Below are 20,894 nucleotides of genomic sequence, written 5' to 3' on the forward strand. Positions count from 1 at the left end.
GTAGAAGGGAACGAGGAGGCAGACAAAATTGCCAAAAAAGCAACAGAAATGAATGAGGTAATAGAAGTACCGTTTGGCAAAGGGGAAGCGAAGGCAATACTGAAGAAGGAAGTAATGAAGAAATGGCAGGATAGATGGGACATAGACAGCAGTGGAAGAACTTACCACAAAATACAGAAAACCATCAGTGCACAGGGAGTGGTGAGAGGGAACAGAAGGGAGGAGACGGTCCTGACCAGACTGAGGTTCGATCATACAGGACTTAATAAAACATTATTCATAATAGGGAAAAGTATAAGTGAGGAATGCGCAGAGTGCCATGAGACAGAAAACGCAGAACACATTCTAATGCAGTGTAGGAAATACAGGGAAGAGAGGAATAGATTAATGAAGAGCGTAGCAGAGGCAGGGAGAGAGTGGAGCTTAGTAGGTATACTGGGGACAACGGGAGACGGGGTGAAGGACACACAAAAAGCAGTAGTGGAATTTCTGAAGGAGATAGGGGTGTATCACAGGGTATAGGCAGGGTGCAGTGCTATCACTAAAAGATAGTCACATTATAAAATAGAATAACGGATGAACTGAATAGATAAGTGTAGGGAGTCAGACTACATACTCCGGTACAGTAGGTGGCGGTATGCACCTAAAAGCAAACGGTTGCGACCCGCCATAAAACTAAAGAAGAAGAAGAAGTCATCTTAAGCCATCAGTGGTTTCTACCCATTTGATGTGCAAAATAAGTAAGTAGGCATTTCAACCAACATTGTGACTGTTTATTTTAGGTATTGTGACATTCAATTCAATTCAATTCAATTCAATTTTATTAAAGTGTCAAATCACAACAAGTTGTCTCAAGACACTTTACATGTAGAGAAGAGACCCAACATCCCACCCTGAGCAAGCAATTTTGCGACAGTGGCAACGAAAAAACTCCCTCTTAATTCAACAGGAAGAAACGTCAGGCAGACCCTAGGCTCTAGGGCGGGGGCCTTCTGCCTCGACCGTGTTGGGGGAAAGAAGAGAGAGAGAAAGGGAGAGACAGAGGAGAGACAGAAAGAGATACAGTGCAAGCAGTAACAATAACAATAATAGCAAATATAATAGTGTAAGATACTAGCATATGATAGTATAATATAGTACAGCAATAGTGTGTATGCAGTATATAATGGAATAATATAAAAATGTTTAAGATAATATAATATGCGGTATAGTGTAGTGTAGTAGAAGTCCACGGTCGTGTCCAGGTCGTGCTCCATGGAGAGAGGCCCGGTCCGGTCCGCAGTCACAGTCTTGAGCCGCAGCTGGGGGTCCGTAGTAACAGTCCATAGACTCCATGGAGAGGCCCAGGCCCGGTCCGCAGTCACAGTCTTGAGCCGCAGCTGGGGGTCCATAGTAATAGTCCATGGACCTGCGACGTGGGTAGTAGAAGAAACTCCGGGGAACGAGTCCCCGGTTGTAGAATTAGTGGCAGGCCTTACTAGAGCGTGAATCCGTACAGGGTTAATTACGATTGTACCAATGGGACACAAACCCACACAACCAAAGGGAGGACGGGAAGAGAGAGGACGAGGGGAGAGAGGAGAAAGGGGAAGGTGGGGGAGAGAGGATGACTATAGGGGGACTGAGTCTATACACTTCGGCTATAGGCTTTATCATAGAGAAAGGTTTTTAGTCTAGTTTTAAATATACAGAGTGTGTCTGCTTTACGGACTGAGACTGGGAGAAGGTTCCACAGCTGAGGTGCTTGAAACTTAAATGCTCTACCTCCTGTTCTAGTTTTTTGGGGGTTTACTGGAACCGTAAGCATTTTTTCATACTGTGGACGCAGTGGTGTTCTGGCTGGTTTACGGGGCTCGATGAGTTCTTTGAGATATACTGGTGCCTGTCCATTGAGAGCCTTGTATGTGAGGAGGAGAACTTTAAACTCTATTCTGTATTTAACCGGGAGCCAGTGCAAAGAGGCCAATGAAGGAGTGATATGATCTCTTCTTCTGGTTCCTGTCAGTATGCGCGCAGCGGCATTCTGGACAAGCTGCAGGCTATTTAGGGACTTACTTGGGCAGCCTGATAGTAAGGCGTTGCAATAGTCCAGCCTAGAAGTAACAAATGCGTGGACAAGTTTTTCTGCATCATTTTGGGACAGAATGTGCCTAACTTTTGCAATATTACGCAGGTGAAAAAAGGCATTTCTTGAAATTTGTTTTATGTGGGACTGAAAGGACATGTCTTGGTCAAACGTGACTCCCAGATTCTTTACAGTGGCCCTGGAGGTCAAGGTAATACCATCTAGGGTAAAATTCTCATCGATTAATTTATCTCTGAGGTGCTTAGGGCCGAGTACAATAACTTCAGTTTTGTCCGAGTTGAGGAGTAGGTAATTACGGGTCATCCAACTCTTGATGTCTATAAGACATGCTTGAAGTTTAGCCAGTTGATCTGTTTCATCTGGCTTCATTGATAGATATAATTGTGTATCATCTGCATAGCAATGGAAATTTATAGAGTGTTTCCTAATTATCTCACCTAAGGGAAGCATATATAGAGTGAATAGTATTGGTCCAAGTACAGAGCCTTGTGGGACTCCGTATTTAACCTTTTCGCGTAGTGAAGGTGTATCGTTAACGTTTACAAATTGAAATCTGTCAGACAGATAGGACTCAAACCAGTTCAATGCAGCACCCTTAATGCCAACCAGATGCTCAAGTCAGATGCGCAACAGTGAGCAAAATGCAAACTGAAAGCCCTGCCAACTGGGGCTGGCAAAAAGATGGAGAGGTCTGGCAAGTTCTCTGGACAACCCTTCCACCTATTGTTCAGACTTGTGAGCAGTTGACAAAGTGCGGCTGCAAGACTGAATGCCGAGGACGATGCAAATGCATAGGACTCAAACCAGTTCAATGCAGCACCCTTAATGCCAACCAGATGCTCAAGTCTCTGCAACAAAATACACAAAAGTAGAACATTATGTTCTACTTTTGTGCACACTTTATAACGCGGCAGTTTAAGTCAATATTCCATCAGAATCTTTCACTTGGTGATACAAGCACCAAAATTGGCACAAATGATGTCCAGGATGTACTATCTAAGAAAAGTACGTAATCCAGCTGACAATCCAAGATGGCCGCCTCATCAAATGCAAACAAATGTTTTTTGAAGTAGAACTTGAATGAACAGAAATGTATTAATGATCCAAACATCAAAATGAATGTATTCTGACTGGAAGAACTCAATACTGTCAATTGTATTCCAATATGGCCGCCAGTTTTCAAAATGGCTGCTATTACGTAACTCAAAATGAGCATTTTCTGTCTGATCACAGATATTGCATTAAGTTGAAGGGAAACATCCATGAGACTTCATTGAAATGCTGTGGTCAAGCTCTATTGAATTTTTATAAGAGTGATGTCAAATTACTTTACACCTGTGTACCTTTTATTTTGTAGTTTGTTAGTGTCTCCTGGTTTCCTCTGTTGCTTCTGTTACCTGTCTTGTCTCACCTACCCTTTGATTAGTTATGTTATGAAGAAGCAGGTACTCAAAGACGACTGTCGTCTGTTCTCGCAGCTCTTTATATCTTGCCAATCACGAGAGTGTGACCTGCTTGAGTTCTTCAAGCATGAGAATCAGTCTTTCCCTGCAGCACTGAGTGACACACGGAAACTCCACTCCGGTCAGAAGTCCCAGCTTGCAAAAATTCTGGAAGCTACCATTTCTCCTCCTGACAAACAACCAGAATGTGATGCTATTATCGTTGATGGTTCCGCTCTTGTGAATTCATTGTCTCCAAAGACATCAAAGACCTTTGAGGAATATGCTATCCAAGATGTAGTTCCAAAGATCCAGACATACTCATCAAAGTATGAGCGAACAGACATAGTTTTTGATGTCTACTGGACTTCGAGCCTGAAGGCTGAAACAAGGTCAAACAGAGGTAAGGGAGTTTGACGTAGAGTGACAGACAAAACCAAACTACCGACCAACTGGAAAAGCTTCCTGCGAGACAGCGACAACAAGACTGAGCTCTTCGCGTTCCTAGCTGACAAGATAGTGAGTGACCCTGTGTCCCGACAATGTCATAGTTGTGACCAAAGGAGAGCAGGCTCTTTCAAACAAACTCATCAGCCTTGAAGGCTTAAGCCCTTGCAACCATGAAGAAGCTGACTCCAGGATCTTCACACATGCTCTGCATGCAGCCAAGCAACAGATGAAGTCTGTGTTGATTAAGGCATGCGACACTGATATTCTTGTTGTTGCAGTCAGTGTTTTTGCGAGTCTTCAGGATGCAGGCTTAGACAAGATGTGGGTAGAATTCGGCCAGGGTCAGTCCATTAGGTGGTTGCCAATTCATGAAATGGTAGTGAATCTTGGCCCAGAGAAATCCAGTGGCATGCTGTTCTTCCACGCCTTCACTGGCTGTGATGTTGTGTCAGCTTTTCGTGGTAAAGGCAAAAAAACAGCATGGCAAGCATGGGAGGTTTACCCTGAAGTGAGCCCTGTCTTCAAAAAGCTCAGTCAATATCCACCTATCATAGAAGATGCAGACATCAACATCCTTGAGAAGTTTGTCATCACCATGTATGACAAGCACAACACTACAGACAAGGTGAGGCAAGACTGGACTTGTTTGCTCGGAAGCAAAGGTCTTATGATGCCATCCCACCGACAAGCGCATCCCTTGTTCAGCATGTGAAACGTTCTGCCTTCCAAGCTGCCTGCATATGGGGCCAGGCAACAGTGAGCAAAATGCAAACTGAAAGCCCTGCCAACTGGGGCTGGCAAAAAGATGGAGAGGTCTGGCAAGTTCTCTGGACAACCCTTCCACCTATTGTTCAGACTTGTGAGCAGTTGACAAAGTGTGGCTGCAAGACTGAATGCCGAGGACGATGCAAATGCAATCGCTTCATGCTCAAGTGTACACAGTTGTGTGCCTGCAATTGTGATGACTAAAAGAACAACACAATCAAAGCTGTACATCAACAGCAAGTTAGTAAACAAAAAACAAAACAAAAAAAAGCTTTTGGATGTTCTATTTTCCTATTTATAAATACAAATAAAGTTGTCCTCCGTAGAGGGGGGGTGGTGGCGGGTCCCAAAAGAAAAAAAAACACAAGTCAATCAATTTGTTTATATTGTTTGTTTTGCGGCGGCCGCAGTGGCTCAGGAGGTAGAGCGGACACTTAGGAATCGGAAGGTTCCTGGATCAGTCCCTGACTCCACCTGTGTTAGTGTCGAAGTGTCCTTGAGCAAGACACTGAAGCCCTAACTGCTTCTGATGAGCAGGTTGTATGGTTTCCTCTGCCGTCGGGTGGGTAAATGTAAATGTAGCCTGGTTCCAGACGAAATCTGTCAAAAAACTGCCCTCGGCTCCTTGAGCAGTTAAAGTTCTGTAACTGAGAGTGTACGAGAGTCCATTTGTACACTCTCAGAGTTAATTGAACACAGAGGATTTTACTGTGTAGTTGGAGATCCCAACATTCCACCAAGTCCCACCTCTGTCTTGATGATGATGATGATGATAGGGCTTGTCAAAACATCTGTGATTCAGAAGGTTGTGGCGGTCTGGTCTTCTTCAGGAAGTCTTCTCCTCCAGGATGGAGCGCAGCAGGAACGGGTCGGCCCGGCCTTTGGTCTCCCTTTGGACCAAACCCATCAGCTTGTTCAGGATCTTCTTGTTGCCCTTCCTGATGAGCTGGACCTCCTCAGGGTGGGAATCCACCACCCTCTGACAGATGCTGTGGAGCTGGGTGGTGTCGCTGACCAGACCCAGGTCCTGCTCCTGCACCACCTGCTGGGCTGTCTTCCCTGGACACCTCCACATCTCCTGTATGACCTGCTTGGCAGCGGAGGAGGAGATAAGTCCTGTTTCCTGGAGTTGCAGAAGCTCTGCCAGGGCAGAGGGAGACACACGGCTCTGGCTGACGTTCAGGTCGTGCTGTTTGAGGAGACTGAGCAGCTCATTGGTCACCAGTCCAACCACCTTCCTTGGCGCCCTACTGGTCTCCTTGACAACCGCCTCAAAGTAGTCCATCAGCCCTTCTTCATTCAGCAGGGTGAAGCCGTGTTCGGGCAGGATGCCGTAGGTCTGCAGCAGCCGGTCCCTCTGGACGCTGGGCAGCTCGGGCAGACGGAGGCGGAGCCGCTCCACCAGCACGGCCTGGCCGGGCGCCACGCCGCCGGGCAGGGACGCCTCGTCATCGTACACCGTCAGCGGAGGGAGGTTGGGCTCCGGCATGAACCTGTAGTCCTGAAGTCCATCCTTGTCTCTCATGGGGATGGTCTGGCCAGATTTGGAGTCAAAGGCTCGGGTCTCATTCAGAACCGTACCCCCACTCTGCAGGACGCCCATCTGTCTCTGGATCTCATAGTCTATAGCTTTGTACAGGAAGCGGGCACTGTTGATGTTCTTCACCTCCGTCCTGGTGCCCAGAGGTTCTCCTGGCCTGTGGATGGACACGTTGGCGTCCACTCTGAGCTGTCCCTCAGACATGTTGCCCTGACAGGTGCCCAGAGCCTGCAGGATGAGCTGCAGCTCTCTGACAGCGGCCGCAGCTTCCTCCCCACAGCTCATATCTGGCTCCATCACCAGCTCCATCAGGCCCACTCCTGCTCTGTTCAGGTCTATGAGAGTCTGGCTGCGGTGGTCGTCGTGCAGACTCTTGCCGCTGTCCTGTTCCAGCTGGATCTGCTTGATGCGGACAGACTTGGTGATGACCTGGCTCCTCTTCTTGCCTCCCAGGTGGCTGTAGGTCAGTGAGCCGTCGACAGCAATGGGCCGACGCTGCTGGGTGATCTGGTAGCCGGCTGGCATGTCGGCGTAGAAGTAGTGCTTCCTGTCAAACAGGGACTTCCTGTTGATGGTGCAGTTGAGAGCCAGCACTGTCATGACTGCTGCCTCAACACACCTTCTGTTGATGACCGGTAGAGTGCCGGGTAAAGACGCATCAAAGAAGGACACCAGGGAATTTGGTGGCGCCATGAATCGAACCTCAGACCCTGAGAAGAGCTTTGTGTTGGACTGGATCTGTGCATGGACCTCCAGCCCCACCACCGATACCAACTCCTGGGGAGCACTTTTTCTTTTCACCTGCGGTTGACTTGTGCACCGTTGAACGGACGTGCCTATTAGCCTGACGATGCACAGATTGTGTAGTTTATTAAACGCCATTGTTTTGTTGATGACTTTAAACAAGCAGGACACCAGTGGAGGCTGCCATGTTGCCGAAGCAGAGGTATTGGAGTCGGTTGTTGCTCAGTTTGACCTTAAAGAGCTAAGTGAAGAATTGGAATTATTGCCCATACAACCAAGCCCAGTGCAGAAAGTGAGTGAGTACATACATAAACATGCAAGTAACTACTGTACACTGAGCTCACGGAAACACGGAGAGAGATGCCCACTCACCATGATGACATCACCCACCTGCCCACTAACCGTGATGACATCACCCACCTGCCAACTCGCCGTGATGACATCACCCACCTGCCCACTAACCGTGATGACATCACCCACCTGCCCACTCACCGTGATGACATCACCCACTCGCCGTGATGACATCACCCACCTGCAAGCTCACCATGATGACATCACCCACCTGCAAGCTCACCGTGATGACATCACCCACCTGCAAGCTCACCGTGATGACATCACCCACCGTCAAACTCACCGTGATGACATCACCCACCTGCAAGCTCACCGTGATGACATCACCCACCTGCAAGCTCACCGTGATGACATCACCCACCTGCCAACTCAGCGTGATGCATCACCAACCTGCCCACTCATTGTGATGACATCAGCCACATGCCCGCTCGTTGTGACATCACCTACGTGCCCGCTCAGCATTACGTCACCCACATGCCCGCTCATCGTTATGACAACTTCCACACGCCTGCTAAGCATGATGACATCAGCCGTATGTACATTCAGCATGATGACCTCGGGGGGGCAACAACGGCTGATAAGTATATTGAGAATTACGGAGCCATTCCGGGTGGAAAACGGAACGCTCGTCCCAAAACACACTGCCCCATTTTTTTCCGCGGACCGAGGCCACCGGTTTAGACCTGGGGCGAGGGTGTTTCAGGACGACGGTTCTTCTTCTATTCCATTTCTGAATGGAGAGAGGTGGCCGTCTCTGGCAATGGAGAGAAGGCCGAGGTTTCCTTTTTGCTACTCACAACAATAATGCAATGTGAAGCTATTTCGGGGTACCTGGCAGGAAACCGTTTTGACGGCTAAACTGTTTTTTTAATGGCCACTCATTAACAATTCGGCCGAATGCAAATGAGCCCCATTTGAAAACAAAGGCGACTTTCTGTTGTCGGCTACAACAGAATAGGGTGAGGGGCTGCTAATGTTGATTTTTATTTTTTTTCCCCAGGCGGATCTTGCCCCTACACAGGGACAAGCTGGGTTTACAGACCGGGCCATGGCCTCGTTGGCCCCAATGACGATACGTGCCTGTCTTGCTTCCACCAGCCACCAGGCAAAAAACTGTAATGTCACCATCAAGTGTGTGGAATGTGACAGTGAAAGGCACTTGGCAGCACTTCACCCTGGCGCACCACCACAGACATCCAATCCCCTCTCTCCCCCTAAAGAGCATGGCGGGGAGGAAGCCAGCTCATCACAACAAGATGTCAAAACATTGTGATTCAGACTTCCCATTCCCCCTCTAAACAACATGAAGGATAGTGTGTTGAGTGTTGTTAGTCATCTTAAGCCATCAGTGGTTTCTACCCCTTAGATGTGTAAAATAAGTAAGTAGGCATTTCAACCAACATTGTGACTGTTTATTTTAGTAAGTATTGTGACATTATGTTCTACTTTTGTGCAAACTTTATTAGCATGCATGGCAGTGTTGGAAGTTCTGGCTTTGTCCTACTGTTATAATTTGGATGCTGTTATGTACCTAATTTGTGCCTTTTTTTGTATTTGATGTTTCAGTTTCACACTTTTTTGTAATAAATCAGTCCTTGATCAACAACTGCCTTTTCCTTGGAGGATTACAATTACAAGGGAGAGTTTAACTGGCTGTGAAAGCCACAGTCCCTTTGGGTGTAACAGTACAGCTACCTTTAGCAGATTATTTGGTGGTGATGAGATTGTGTTTTATTTTGTCACACAGATGCAGAACCGCCCCCTCCAGAAAATCTTGCAGTAGCAGTAGCCAGTGAACCGCTGCGTACAAATATTTCAGGTTTGTAAATCCACTGCTGTATTGTGTTAGCAGTGAGTGAGATAATGGGTGTCATTTAGACTGCCACGTGACATTTATCACTGCTGCTACTAGTCTAGGCTAGCAACACTAGTGAGGTTAGTGATTATAGTGGCGTGATGGCTACCTTTAGTAGATTATTTGGTGGTGATGGGAATGTGTTTTTTTTTGTCACACAGATGAACCGCCCTCTCCAGAAAATCGTGCAGTAGCAGCAGCCAGTGAACCGCTGCATACAGATATTTCAGGTTTGTGACTCCGCTGTATTGTGCTTGCAGTGAGTGAGTTGGTGAGATAAGTGGCACCTTGATTGCCTAAGTGACACATCACCTCACCAACTCCCTACTAGTAGTATAAATTAACTTTGGATGATTAGGCTGTGTAAGGTGTGAACTAAATGTCTATTTTCTGTCACACAGATGATGAGCCAGAAGAGAGTCAGCGCCAGCGGGCATCGCAGAAAGGGACAAGAAGGGATCTAGGGACTTCAGAAAGTGGCCCTAAACGGGTGCATCTCAAACAATACCCCCTCAGCAAGTTTGGAGGTCAGCAAAGAGGTTTCAACGAGAGTTGGTTTGAAGAGTTGGCTGGAGTACTCTGTAGCAAATGACTCTGCATTCTGTTTTCCATATCGTGTGTTTGGAAGGCAGAGATATCGTGTTGATAAAAATTTGCTCAGTAGCTTTGGGTATTGTAATTGGAAGAGGGCTAAGCAATCATTCAAGAGCCATGAGACCACTAACCTCCATGTGGCCTCCATGACTTGCTGGCAGAGTTTTAAAAGCACAAAAATACAGGGGGATGTATTTGAGAAGCTGAATACCGCTAGTGCAGCAGAGATAGCAGAAAGGCGCCAGTACCTTCGTCGCATTGTGGCATTAACCACCTTTTTGTCAAAACAGCGCATTCTATTCAGAGGTCATAATGAGCAAGAGTCTAGCAATAATCCAGGAAACTTCCTTGAAGCGATTAAGTTCCTTAAACAATTTGACCCATTTCTACAAAACTATACTTCCCCGTCCAATGTCAGCTACATGTCTCCTGGCTACCAGAACGACATGATAGCCAGCGTTTCACAGGAAATATTGGAAAACATCTCAAAGGAAGTTAACTTGTCAAAAATGTACTCTGTGATGGCAGACGAAGCCAGAGCCGGACACACAGAGCAGCTTGCTGTCTGTATGCGTTATGTTGCACAAGAGGGTGTGAGAGAGTCATTTCTTGGCTTCGAGAGCCTACAAGGCTTTAATGCAGAGACCATTGTAGCTGGTATAGAGAAGACTCTACAGTCACACAACTTGGAGGGCCTAATGTGTGTTGCACAAGCTTATGATGGTGCAGCTGTCATGAGCGGCGCAACAGGGGGTGTACAAGCCCGCTTTAGAGAGTAACACCCTGAAGCGATATATGTCCACTGCTATGCACATGAGCTCAACCTTGTGCTGTGCTACACATGCAAAGCCATACCTGAAGCTACCACATTCTTTGATCTACTAGAGTCCATGTACACGTTTTTCAGTAACTCCCTTGTGGCCCACAACAAGTTCATCGCAGTTCAGAAGCAACTTGGATTAAAGCCATCTGAACTCAGTGCAGTTCTCCACAACAAGATGAGCATGCCAGGTGAAGTCTGTCAATGCTGTCCTGAAAAACCTTCCTGCCATTTTAACATCTCTCAACACCATTAATACAACCTTGGCTCATGGGATCCGGTCCAAGCTCTGCAAGCATAAGATGATCTACATGCTGGTGATGTTTTCCGAGCTCCTTGGTGTAACTGAAGGGCTACACCTGTACCTGCAGGGGGAAAGTTTGGACTTAGGCAAAGCATTCGAGTACAAGACAGCAGTCATTCAGACATTGACAGGGCTCCGCACAGACTCTGCTGGTGAAGATCTGTACAAGAGGACCATAGCCTTATGTCAGGCAAATGACATCCCCCTCCGTGATTGATTCCAGGCAGCAGAAACCAAAAAGATTTGCTGGTTTTGTGGTAGAGTCAGCCTGTGGGTCAGCCTCCAATCAGACCACCTCTAGAGGATTTCAGACAAAAGCTGTTTTATCCGTGCCTGGACAGAATGTTATGTGAGCTCAGTCATAGATTCTCTGATGTGGGAGACGCACTTATGTCAGGTATTCAAGCCTGCAACCCAACTGCACAGACCTTTCTCTCTGAAAAAGCCTTGCAAAGCCTTGCTTCCCATTATGGTATTCGAGTGAAAAGAGAAGAGATCCTGGCCGCTCAAAGTTACTTAAAAAAAAAGATGGAGGATTCAGAGGTAGTCATTTCTGACACAGCCACTGTGTTCAAACTTTTGAATGCAACCATGTTTCCCACCCTGAAGCCTGTCTTTTAAATCACCCTGACCATACCAGTCAGCAGCTGCAGCTGTGAACGCTCCTTCAGTGCTTTGCGGCGGCGCACCATGTGCCAAGAAAGACTGAATGACCTGGCCATCATCTCAATTGAAAAGGAAAATCTGGATGTTATAAAACCTGACCAAGTTATTGACAGATTTGCTCAGTTGAAACCGCGTCGGCACAGCCTTGTGTTGCCACCACAAAACAGAAAGACAGTCCCTGACCCAAACAACAATCTTTAAGGGCAAAGAGTATAGCAGAAACTAATCCTTTTCACCCCTCCAGTCAATGTAGAGCGACAGGAAACCAAGGACAGACGGTTTTATGTTCACTGACCCAGTGTATTTATTTTGGTCTATGTATGACTGATGTCCAGATTTATTTTGGTATGTATTACTGAGTTTGTCCAGATGTATTTATTTTTGTATGTATTACTTTGAGTTTATCCAGATGTATTTATTTTGATATGTATTACTTGAGTTTGATGTCCAGATATATTTTTTTTTATGTGTTACTTTGAGTTTGACAGATGTCTTCCAAAACAGTTTTCTGAAACTTATGTCGCTATCAGTGGTGCTCAATTGTTTTGATGTCAAGAACCCCCAAAATATGTATTTGGCCACAAACCCCCAGAAGTAAAGCCACAAGCTCATAGCGTGACACTCTATGAGCTTGTTTGTCTATTTTTGAAAGATCGTGACAATACTTGTATGTATAGCTAAAATGACAGATGCTTTCCCTGTTTTAATGGGTTAATGTGAATTATCATCTGACCACATAATAAAGTCAAAATTGTTAATTTACAACAGTGTCCATCTTTTAACACAGGTTGTGGGTGGTGTTTAAGGAGCATGTTCTGCGCAATAGGCTCTATGCACAGCAGCCATATTATCACTTCTTTCACAGGTGTTACTAATGATACTAATGAAGGCTCTGTTCCATTTAGTGTAGCACAGTGGTTTCCACGACCCCCATAACTCTGAGAGTGTACTAATGGAACCAAATGGACCCTTACAGGTCCATTTGGTTCCATTTGTACACTCTCAGAGTTACACACATGTAAGGGGCCATTTGGAAGCCCATGAGGGTCCCTGGACCCCAACTGTAGACCCACTGGTGTAGCAGAGTGTTTCCAGTGAGCCAACATGCACAACATCAGCACCCTGACTCTGTTTGACCAGAATGGAATAGAGCCTTCATTAGTATCATTGGTAACACCTGTGAATGTCTTCGTAATATGGCTGCTGTGAATAGAGCCTATAGACGGGTTTCCGAGCGACGTCATCACAGAGCAGAATGCGCAATCTGCGCATGCCTGGGGGTGGAAGGCGCGTTCGAAAATACAGCCCTGAGCGGCAGTGAGCGCACTGGCCAATACAAACTAATAGGCGAGTGTGCTCCGGTGCGTAATTTCCAAACGCACCCATAGGCTTCCCCCCGCAGCTGCGCGGTCATATTCCTCTCAATGTTTACTAACAGGAAACCTGTCTATAGCTGACCAAGCCACTAGAATTATGCACTATTTCTGGAGAAGCCAGGAGTGGAGAATTGGAGAGCAGATGTAACAGAATTGTAATAGTTTATCATTAGAAGCCTGGTTTTATATATTTCAGTGGAGTTATGACTAATGCATCATAATCAGAACAGTGAGTGTTAGTATAGTTTCCATGCATTTCAGGAGTTTGGCTGTAAATGACCAACCAAAGATTTTTGATACTTGCTATACAGTTATAGTTGTTCGTCATCTCAATTGCTGTTTATCTGCCTTTGTGATGCCTTGTTTTGTGCGTGTGGTTTAAAAGGGTCGCTAGGTGGCAGTGTTTCCCCATTTGTTCTGTATATTCAGTCAATACATAATCACATTGTGGGAATCTCGTGAGAGTTCTAAAAACCAAGATGGCGACAGCCGGTGCAAAACGTACTTTTGTCAGAGATATATTAAGTTCTGGTTCATGTTTTAACACTCCTTGGAAGGCGGAATGAGGTTTGTAAGCTGAACATTCATAGAGTACCAGGAGAGTGTTTATTCAAGTTAAAAAGATCGTTTTGTGTTGCTTTTAATGTAACCAGTTTAATGCCTTGCATAATGAATGCAACAGTCTTAAGGCATAGCTTTTGTTTACAAAGGTAATGGTTATTTCCATGCCTACTGTTGTTTAAACCAGCATCTGTTTGAAACTCCACTGTCTCATCATTACCATATACTCGCAAGGCCTAGGGGCAGTTACAGTTATTTTTTTTATTTCAAAACGTGTTTAAATAGTGATAAAAAGTGGATCTACAAGCTCACGTGTTGTGAGCTTGTGGATCTGTTGTAATCAGACAGATTGATTTAGTTGATTATAAAAAAATCTCTGTATGTTTTCCAGCATGAGATGACACTCATAAACTCACCACTATAGACTGTGTGAAACTGAGCTACAATAATGTGTGTGTTCCCAAAGAAACAACACAAATCATTAATCACAGCTCTTCTATACAGTATATGCAAACAAACCATTGTCTTGCACTATCTGAAAGTCATATAAAACCTCACATGCATGCATAACAGCTCTTCTATGCAGAAATAAATGATTGTCTTGCACTATAGACATATATTCTACACACAGTTGAATTGCACTATGTATTAGTACATGCAGTCAGCTGGAATACACTTGATGGCTCATTAAACAAACAAACAGACCCAATGCAAGCAGTTTTAGCCCAACAGAACTGTGGAGGAAAAGGGTGTAGTGTGAACTCAAGATTCTCAGCATCTGTGATGTGGTCCCTGCCGGCTTTTTCACACAAACAGAGAGAGATCAAAGAAGGGTGAAAAAGGGATGGATCAGAGGTACTGTATCCTTCCTGTGAGGAGGTCATTGAAGCCAGGTACACACTGCAGGACATTAGGTCCGATATTGCTGTCGCCGACATTTTTTGGCGCTCGCCGACAAAACCTCCCGACCTGACGCAGATCGGCCTTTGATCGGCGAGATAATGCTCTGTGTGTGTGAAAGGCTCTGCGACCCGATGTGGCCGCGATTCTCCGCTCTGCGACGGCTTTCTGACCGTTTTCAGATATCTAAATTGTTAGATATTCATCTCTGTCTGGGACAGGACAACAGACAATATCATACACTATGAACGGGGCTGCGAGCACCTTGCGAGGAGATGCACGCTACAGCCAATGAGAGCACATTACAGCCACCGTGGCTAGGGGAGCGTCGCTGGACCTGACCACAACAAACAGTCCCTACCGCAATATTACCGTCCAGTCCTGTAATAAGTTAACATTATAAAACAAAATGAGAAAGTGAGCGAGCCTGGTGGGCTGTTTATTTTAGAGGAATTGTACAGAGAGAGAGAGAGAGAGAGAGAGAGAGAGAGAGAGAGAGAGAGAGAGAGAGAGAGAGAGAGAGAGAGAGACACAGAGAGCGAGAGCTCTCTCTGTGTGTGTGTGTGTGTGTGTGTGTGTGTGTGTGTGTGTGTGTGTGTGTGTGTGTGGCTGTGTCTGAACAGCGTTGCCAGATTTTGCGAGAGGAATAAGCAACCAGGTTTGTGAAAACAAGCCCAACAAAAGCGACTATGAGCACTTTAAGCCTATATACTGTACAAATACATTGGATACTTGAAAATAGACGATCTACAAGCTCACATTGTAGATAGGCTATTTTTAAAGAAGAAATGTTGTGGGGGGGGGGGGGGGGGGTGGAATATTTACAAAATCCACACAGATCTTGAATGGGGGTCTATGTGTTGTGTTTGTGTATGTTTTCAGAAGGGGGAGGTCTGCGCCTCTGTGGACAATTCATTATTATTATTAATTTGGGGGTCCTTGCCATGAAAATGTTTGAGAACAACTGGTTCAAACAACATTAGGAAACAAGGCCAAAAAAACAACTACACTTTCAGGCAACTTTACAGAAAAACAATCCCAAAGTCGCTTATAATAAGCGGACATGGCGACCCTGTCACTGACCGCTTCTGCGCTCTTGACGTGCGAGCGAGAGAGAGAGAGCGAGAGAGGGGGGAGAGGGAGAGAGGCATATCACGGGATACGTCGATTAAAATGAATTGGAATAAACACAAATGTATTGGGTCTGACTCTGGAGATAGCATCCAAGTGAACTATCCTACAGTGTGTCAGCCCTTGTCGGGAATAAATCGTGTGGAAAGGTTATCATATATTTATTTACTTATATTGACCCTATAAACAATTTAATATAGGTATGGTTTTGCCCGCTCTTTTGATAATCATTGCTCAATTTTGGGGCTCTGACTCATGGACTACAGGTTTGGTGAGAACAACACACAAACCTGCACCCGCAATAAAACGCCTTTGCGGTGCTTTTTAGTTGGGTTCGAAACGTGAGGATTGAGGATTTTGGACCTGGCTCAAAGGATTGGAATAGGGACCTCCTGGAAAGCCAAGAGTGATGATCGTACGCTTCCACTACTTCCAGGAAAAAGCCCGGGCCCTGAAAGCGGATCGGAACCAAACGCACCAGGCGAGGTTAACCAACCACACTTTTGACCTATCTAAACGGGATAGGAATGTGTGTACAGTACAGCAGGAAAAGGCCCTGGCTGGCTTCTACACAAGAACGCTATGGCATTTGATGTTACATGGGAGGAACACATCAGAAACGTAGACTTGAGAGGTGAGGGAGATACATATTAGGTTGGTTGCGCACTGTGTCAGGCACTCCACTGTGGGAGCCAACCGGAGACACAGCTAGGAGGGGAAGGGGACGCACCAACTACACAGACACACCCTAGCGCAGGGGTCTTCAAAAAGGGGGTCCGGTCCCCGGAGCTACTACAGGGGGTCCGCAAAATCCTTGTGCGATAGGATCGCACATGTTTATTACATTAACCACTTGAACCCTAGCATCCCTATTCTGAGTGGAACATTAGCCAAAAATAGCAGATCTACAAGCTCACAACGCCTCACAGCGCAAAGAGGTTTGGTGTAGGGGGTAAAAAAGTATTGACGAAAGAAATCTATGACGTTGTTTTAATCTGCAACACAGTTGTATACACTATGTAGTGGGGGGGTCCCTGCTTCATCTCTCTCTCAGCTAAGGGGTCCTTAGCCTGACAACGTTGAAGACCCCTGCCCTAGCGTGACAGTGGAGCTAGCAACACTGCAGAGATCCGTGCCATGGTGCTGGATATAGGAGGGACTCGGGAGTGGAGGGCAGGGATGCAAGAGTCCTGAGTTGATGCCGGCTAGTATCGCTGTGCAGTGTTATTATTGCTGTTACTGTGCATGTCTCTCCTCCTATCTGTCTCTCGCCCCCCTCACTTTCGGCTGATGAGGTGGCATACAGTATGTCTATATGACGCTTTATCCAACGAAGAAAATAATGTAATTTATACCTAGAGCTATAAAACTGCCCAACTGTAAGAAACAGACTCTCTAGCAGTTCACTCTGTGGACATTTAGCTGTTCTTTGCATCATTAGTGTCTTGCATTCTGTTGTGTTTATTATGAACACATGTTAAGTTTGATTCCAACATGCAAAACAAGTTTCTCTGAGGACAACATTTCCCTGAACTTTTTCACCTAAAACACACGCTCTGGGAGTCTCAATCAGAAAACAGTTAACAGTGCCTGCATTTCTTCCATCCACTTACGTTGATAGGTTTCGTGCTGTAGAAGCCCCGACGCGGAAGTGCATGTAAACAAAGCGTGCGTGTGAGACGGCGGAGGGTCCCGACTAACGCCTGGAACAATAATATTTCCAATGCGATCCTCCATTGCAGAGTGATCGCCGATCGAAAACGGCTCGCTTCCACCACGTTAAAAAGAAATGGAGATATTAAGCTTTTAGTCAAGGAGATAACATTGGAAAGGCCGACCGGAAGGATTTTTGACATGGATTCACATCCGGCCTCTCCTTCTCAGAAACTCCTTGGATGATCCCAAAGTTTAGTTTTAGCGCCCCACGTGGGCCCCACGTATAAAAATAAAATTGGGTCAAAAACGGTCCGGAACCATTTTCGGCACTCCTCGTTTGGATTATGAAAAACGGTCCGGACCATTTATGGCACTCATTGTGTTAACACATTGAGTGCCACTATGAATCCAAATCATCCTCAGAGTGCCAGCGTTTTTTACCACGTTTTTAAAAAAAACTAAAAAAAGTGCTCCTCGGAGCACAGGTCTCCGCCAGGTTAGGTAGGCTATTGTGGCCTCCTGGTGGCGCTATAATAGGCCAACGTGAAAAGGGTGCCATTTCTTCTTAGGCCTTGCACGACAATCGGACACTGACTGCATTCATGATTTGAGGCATTTTGTTAAAAACATTTGTTTCGCGAAATTAGACCTGCTGGTGGCGCTATAACAGGCCAATGTTAAAAGGGTGGCATTTACTCCTCAACATAGTGTGAATGTGCGTGCAAAGTTTGACCGCAATTGGACTGTGCGTTCATGAATTGTGGAATTTTGTTAAAAACAAGCCAATAATGCAAACTTGAGATGTCAATCTTAGCCAATCAGTATGGAATATGAAAAATCAAACAGATCTGTCGTGATCACATGACTATAGAGATCATGTGTACCGATTTGCGTGAAATTTGTATAAAATGGGAAGGAGTAATATAAAAAACATGTTTTACATAAGTCGGCCTCCTGGTGGCGCTATAAAAGGCAGATGTGAGAAATGCAGGGCAAAGGTTTTTCCTTGACCTCTAGGGAGTGTGCATACAAAGTTTTACACAGATCGGTGCAGTTATAGGTAAAAACACAAATCGGCCTGTTATAGCGCCACCATGAGGCTGATTTGAAAATTTGAAAATGGTAGTTCTTCCTCGGCCTAATGGGAATGTGCATGCAAAATTTCACGGAAATTGCATGCTGTGTTCATGATTTGAGGCATTTTGTTCAAAACAGAGCACTCCTGCAAACTTTGGAAGACATTTTTAGCCAATATGGATGGAATATGAGAAATCTGAAAGACCCGTTTTGTTTAATGACTATAGAGATACTGTGTACCGATTTGCGTGATTTTTGGACGAAATCTGTAGTAGTACTGTAAAAAAATATGTTTTGCACAAATCAGCCTCCTGGTGGCGCTATAAAAGGCCCATGAGAAAAATGTGGGGCAAAGGTTCTGAATTGGCATCCAGGGAGTGTGTGTGCACAGTTTCGCTGCGATCAAGACAACGGTGCCGGAGATAAGCTGGTGACAGACGGACACACGGACACACGGACGGACGGACGGGGTGGAAAACATTAGGCCTGTCAAAAAAAATCAATTCATGAATAAATCGCGATTCTTAATGCCACGATTTTTTTTTTTTTTTATATAAGTTAGTACCTTTTTCACTGGCAATTTGTCTGAAATCAATGTCTGAAAGACTGCCTGACATGATCAGGCTGCATTGAAGTGTATGATTCAACTTTTCATGGTTTATATGATATTAAAATGTTCTAGTATAATTAAAGCAAAGTGATTTGGGGTAGAAAATCGCAATAAATCGCAGAATCGAATATCAATTAATCGCAATTTTAATCGAATCGGCACCCTAGAAAATCGCAATAAATCGCAGCATCGAATCGAATATCAATTAATCGCAGAATCGCAATTTTAATCGAATCGGCACCCTAGGAATCGATTTTGAATCGAATCGTGAGGTAAGTGAATCGTGACACCCCTAGAAAACATACTCTCTCGCCATGCCTTTCGGCCTGGCGGAGACAAAAATCTGAGCTAGGAGTGTTTTTCTGCTAATCTTAATATAGGAATGGGCGGAAGGGAGTTTTTTTGGGATGACGTCACATCCGTCCACTCCTTCTATCAGTGTCAAGGGATCATTCCTAATTTGCGTTAGAGCGCCCTCTTGTGGAATTATCTAAAAAAAAAATGTTTTGGAAAAGTCGTAGATCTACGATTATGGCACTCGAAATACAAAATAGCCAATTTTATATCGAGGTGCCCAGATGTACCTAGTGCCCACCTATCCTGTTCCTGACACAGGGAGGCACACACAACATTCAACAAACGTGTACAACGTGAACAGTGCCGAAAACTTACCGTAAATGTAAAAGGCATCCACATGTCCTACGGATGTCTGTAGTTAAACCCAGGTGGTAAAAGCACATTCCGCTGTGAAACAACTGTTTAATTCAGTTATTTAAATAAGTCGGTGTCATCCTTGTTTATTGAAAAGACGTTCACAGTCGCTGTGATTGGTTGAGGCGGTCATGTAAGCGATTCCCAAACCAGTTGTCCTCAACATCCCGCCCCCCCAGTCGCTGTGATTGGTTTAGATACGCCGACAAAGTATTGAGTGCTGGAAGTCATGCTACGGGTCATTCAAATAGTCAAAAAAGGCTAATTTCTAATGTTGTCTGATGTGCGTGCGGCCGTGCGTGCGGCCGTGCGTGCGTTTTCTGTTGCTGTTGGTAGCCATGGCTGCTAGTTCCCACTTGATGTCATGTGGGAGTTCAGACTGCTTCAGACCATAATGAATAACTGATAGCTTGCATAATGTCTTCAGGCTAGGACTTAAATCTAAGATATACACGTCGTCAGCGAATTTGTAGCCTGCTGTGTATCCTCCAATTATGATGATACGATCTCCCACCACGAGACACGATCCCATGCATTCTACACAGGTCTTTCCCCTTGGGCTCAACCTGCTTCCAGCAAAAGGTCTCTTGACTGAATTTCCACAGATCATTGAAGGTCTGGTTCCTGTTGTTGCCACCAAATATGTACAGCTCTCCATTGTAGGCAAAGGCTGAATGACATGCACGTTCTTCTGGGAGAAGGTGTCCAGAATGCATGCTCAGCTAACAGTTGGTCTCTGTGTCAAACACTGCGTTGTTGTTGATGGTCCCTGTAGTCCCCCACAGCCCCCAAATACAAACATCTTTGTCCCGATGATGGTGGCAGAGTGACATGCTGAAGGAGGTGGTAGAGTTCCTCTGGTGTTAATTAAAGACCAGACCATTGTGGAGGTGTCCAACTTACACATGTCATTAGTCCATCCAGTCAGCTGGGTGTATCCTGCATAGATATACATGACCATCTCCAGGACACAGGCTGAGTAGAATATCCTTGCTTCTGGAATAGTCCCAGGAATATTGGGTTTGAACCATCTGTGGGTGTCAGAATCAAAGGTATAAAGAACATTGCAGTAAACATTGCAGTAAGGCTCCCCTCCCCAGATGTAAACACTTTCTTCTACCAGCACAGCTGTGTAGCCCCAGCCTAGGGAGGGAACCTCAATGGGACGTTTTCCTCTTCCATTTGTCATTGGGGGCAACGTCCTCCAGCGCAAAGACATTGAGTTGAAGATGCGGACTTCAATCGGATCACTGTT

General features: G+C 45.5%; 2 protein-coding genes across 2 annotated transcripts in view; both read right to left on the bottom strand.

Moving 5' to 3' along the window:
• Positions 1 to 20,894, bottom strand: part of LOC311052003 (limbic system-associated membrane protein-like) — a gene marked incomplete at its 5' end in the record, with an annotated part of 276,875 nt that overhangs the window by 214,826 nt on the left and 41,155 nt on the right. The window lies entirely within an intron of this gene.
• On the bottom strand, positions 5,505 to 7,215 carry LOC311047985 (glutamyl-tRNA(Gln) amidotransferase subunit B, mitochondrial-like). The gene has a single exon (XM_084060957.1). The coding sequence runs from the start codon at positions 7,163 to 7,165 to the stop codon at positions 5,570 to 5,572; it is 1,596 nt and encodes a 531-aa protein (XP_083917083.1). The 5' UTR covers positions 7,166 to 7,215; the 3' UTR covers positions 5,505 to 5,569.

Source organism: Gymnoscopelus microlampas (genome assembly GCF_963454915.1).
Source record: "Gymnoscopelus microlampas genome assembly, chromosome: 1".
NCBI classification, from domain to species: Eukaryota; Metazoa; Chordata; class Actinopteri; order Myctophiformes; family Myctophidae; genus Gymnoscopelus; species Gymnoscopelus microlampas.

Excerpts from the sequence above, each read along its gene's own strand:
- LOC311047985 (XM_084060957.1), bottom strand. The coding sequence starts at position 7,165 with ATGGCGTTTAATAAACTACACAATCTGTGCATCGTCAGGCTAATAGGC.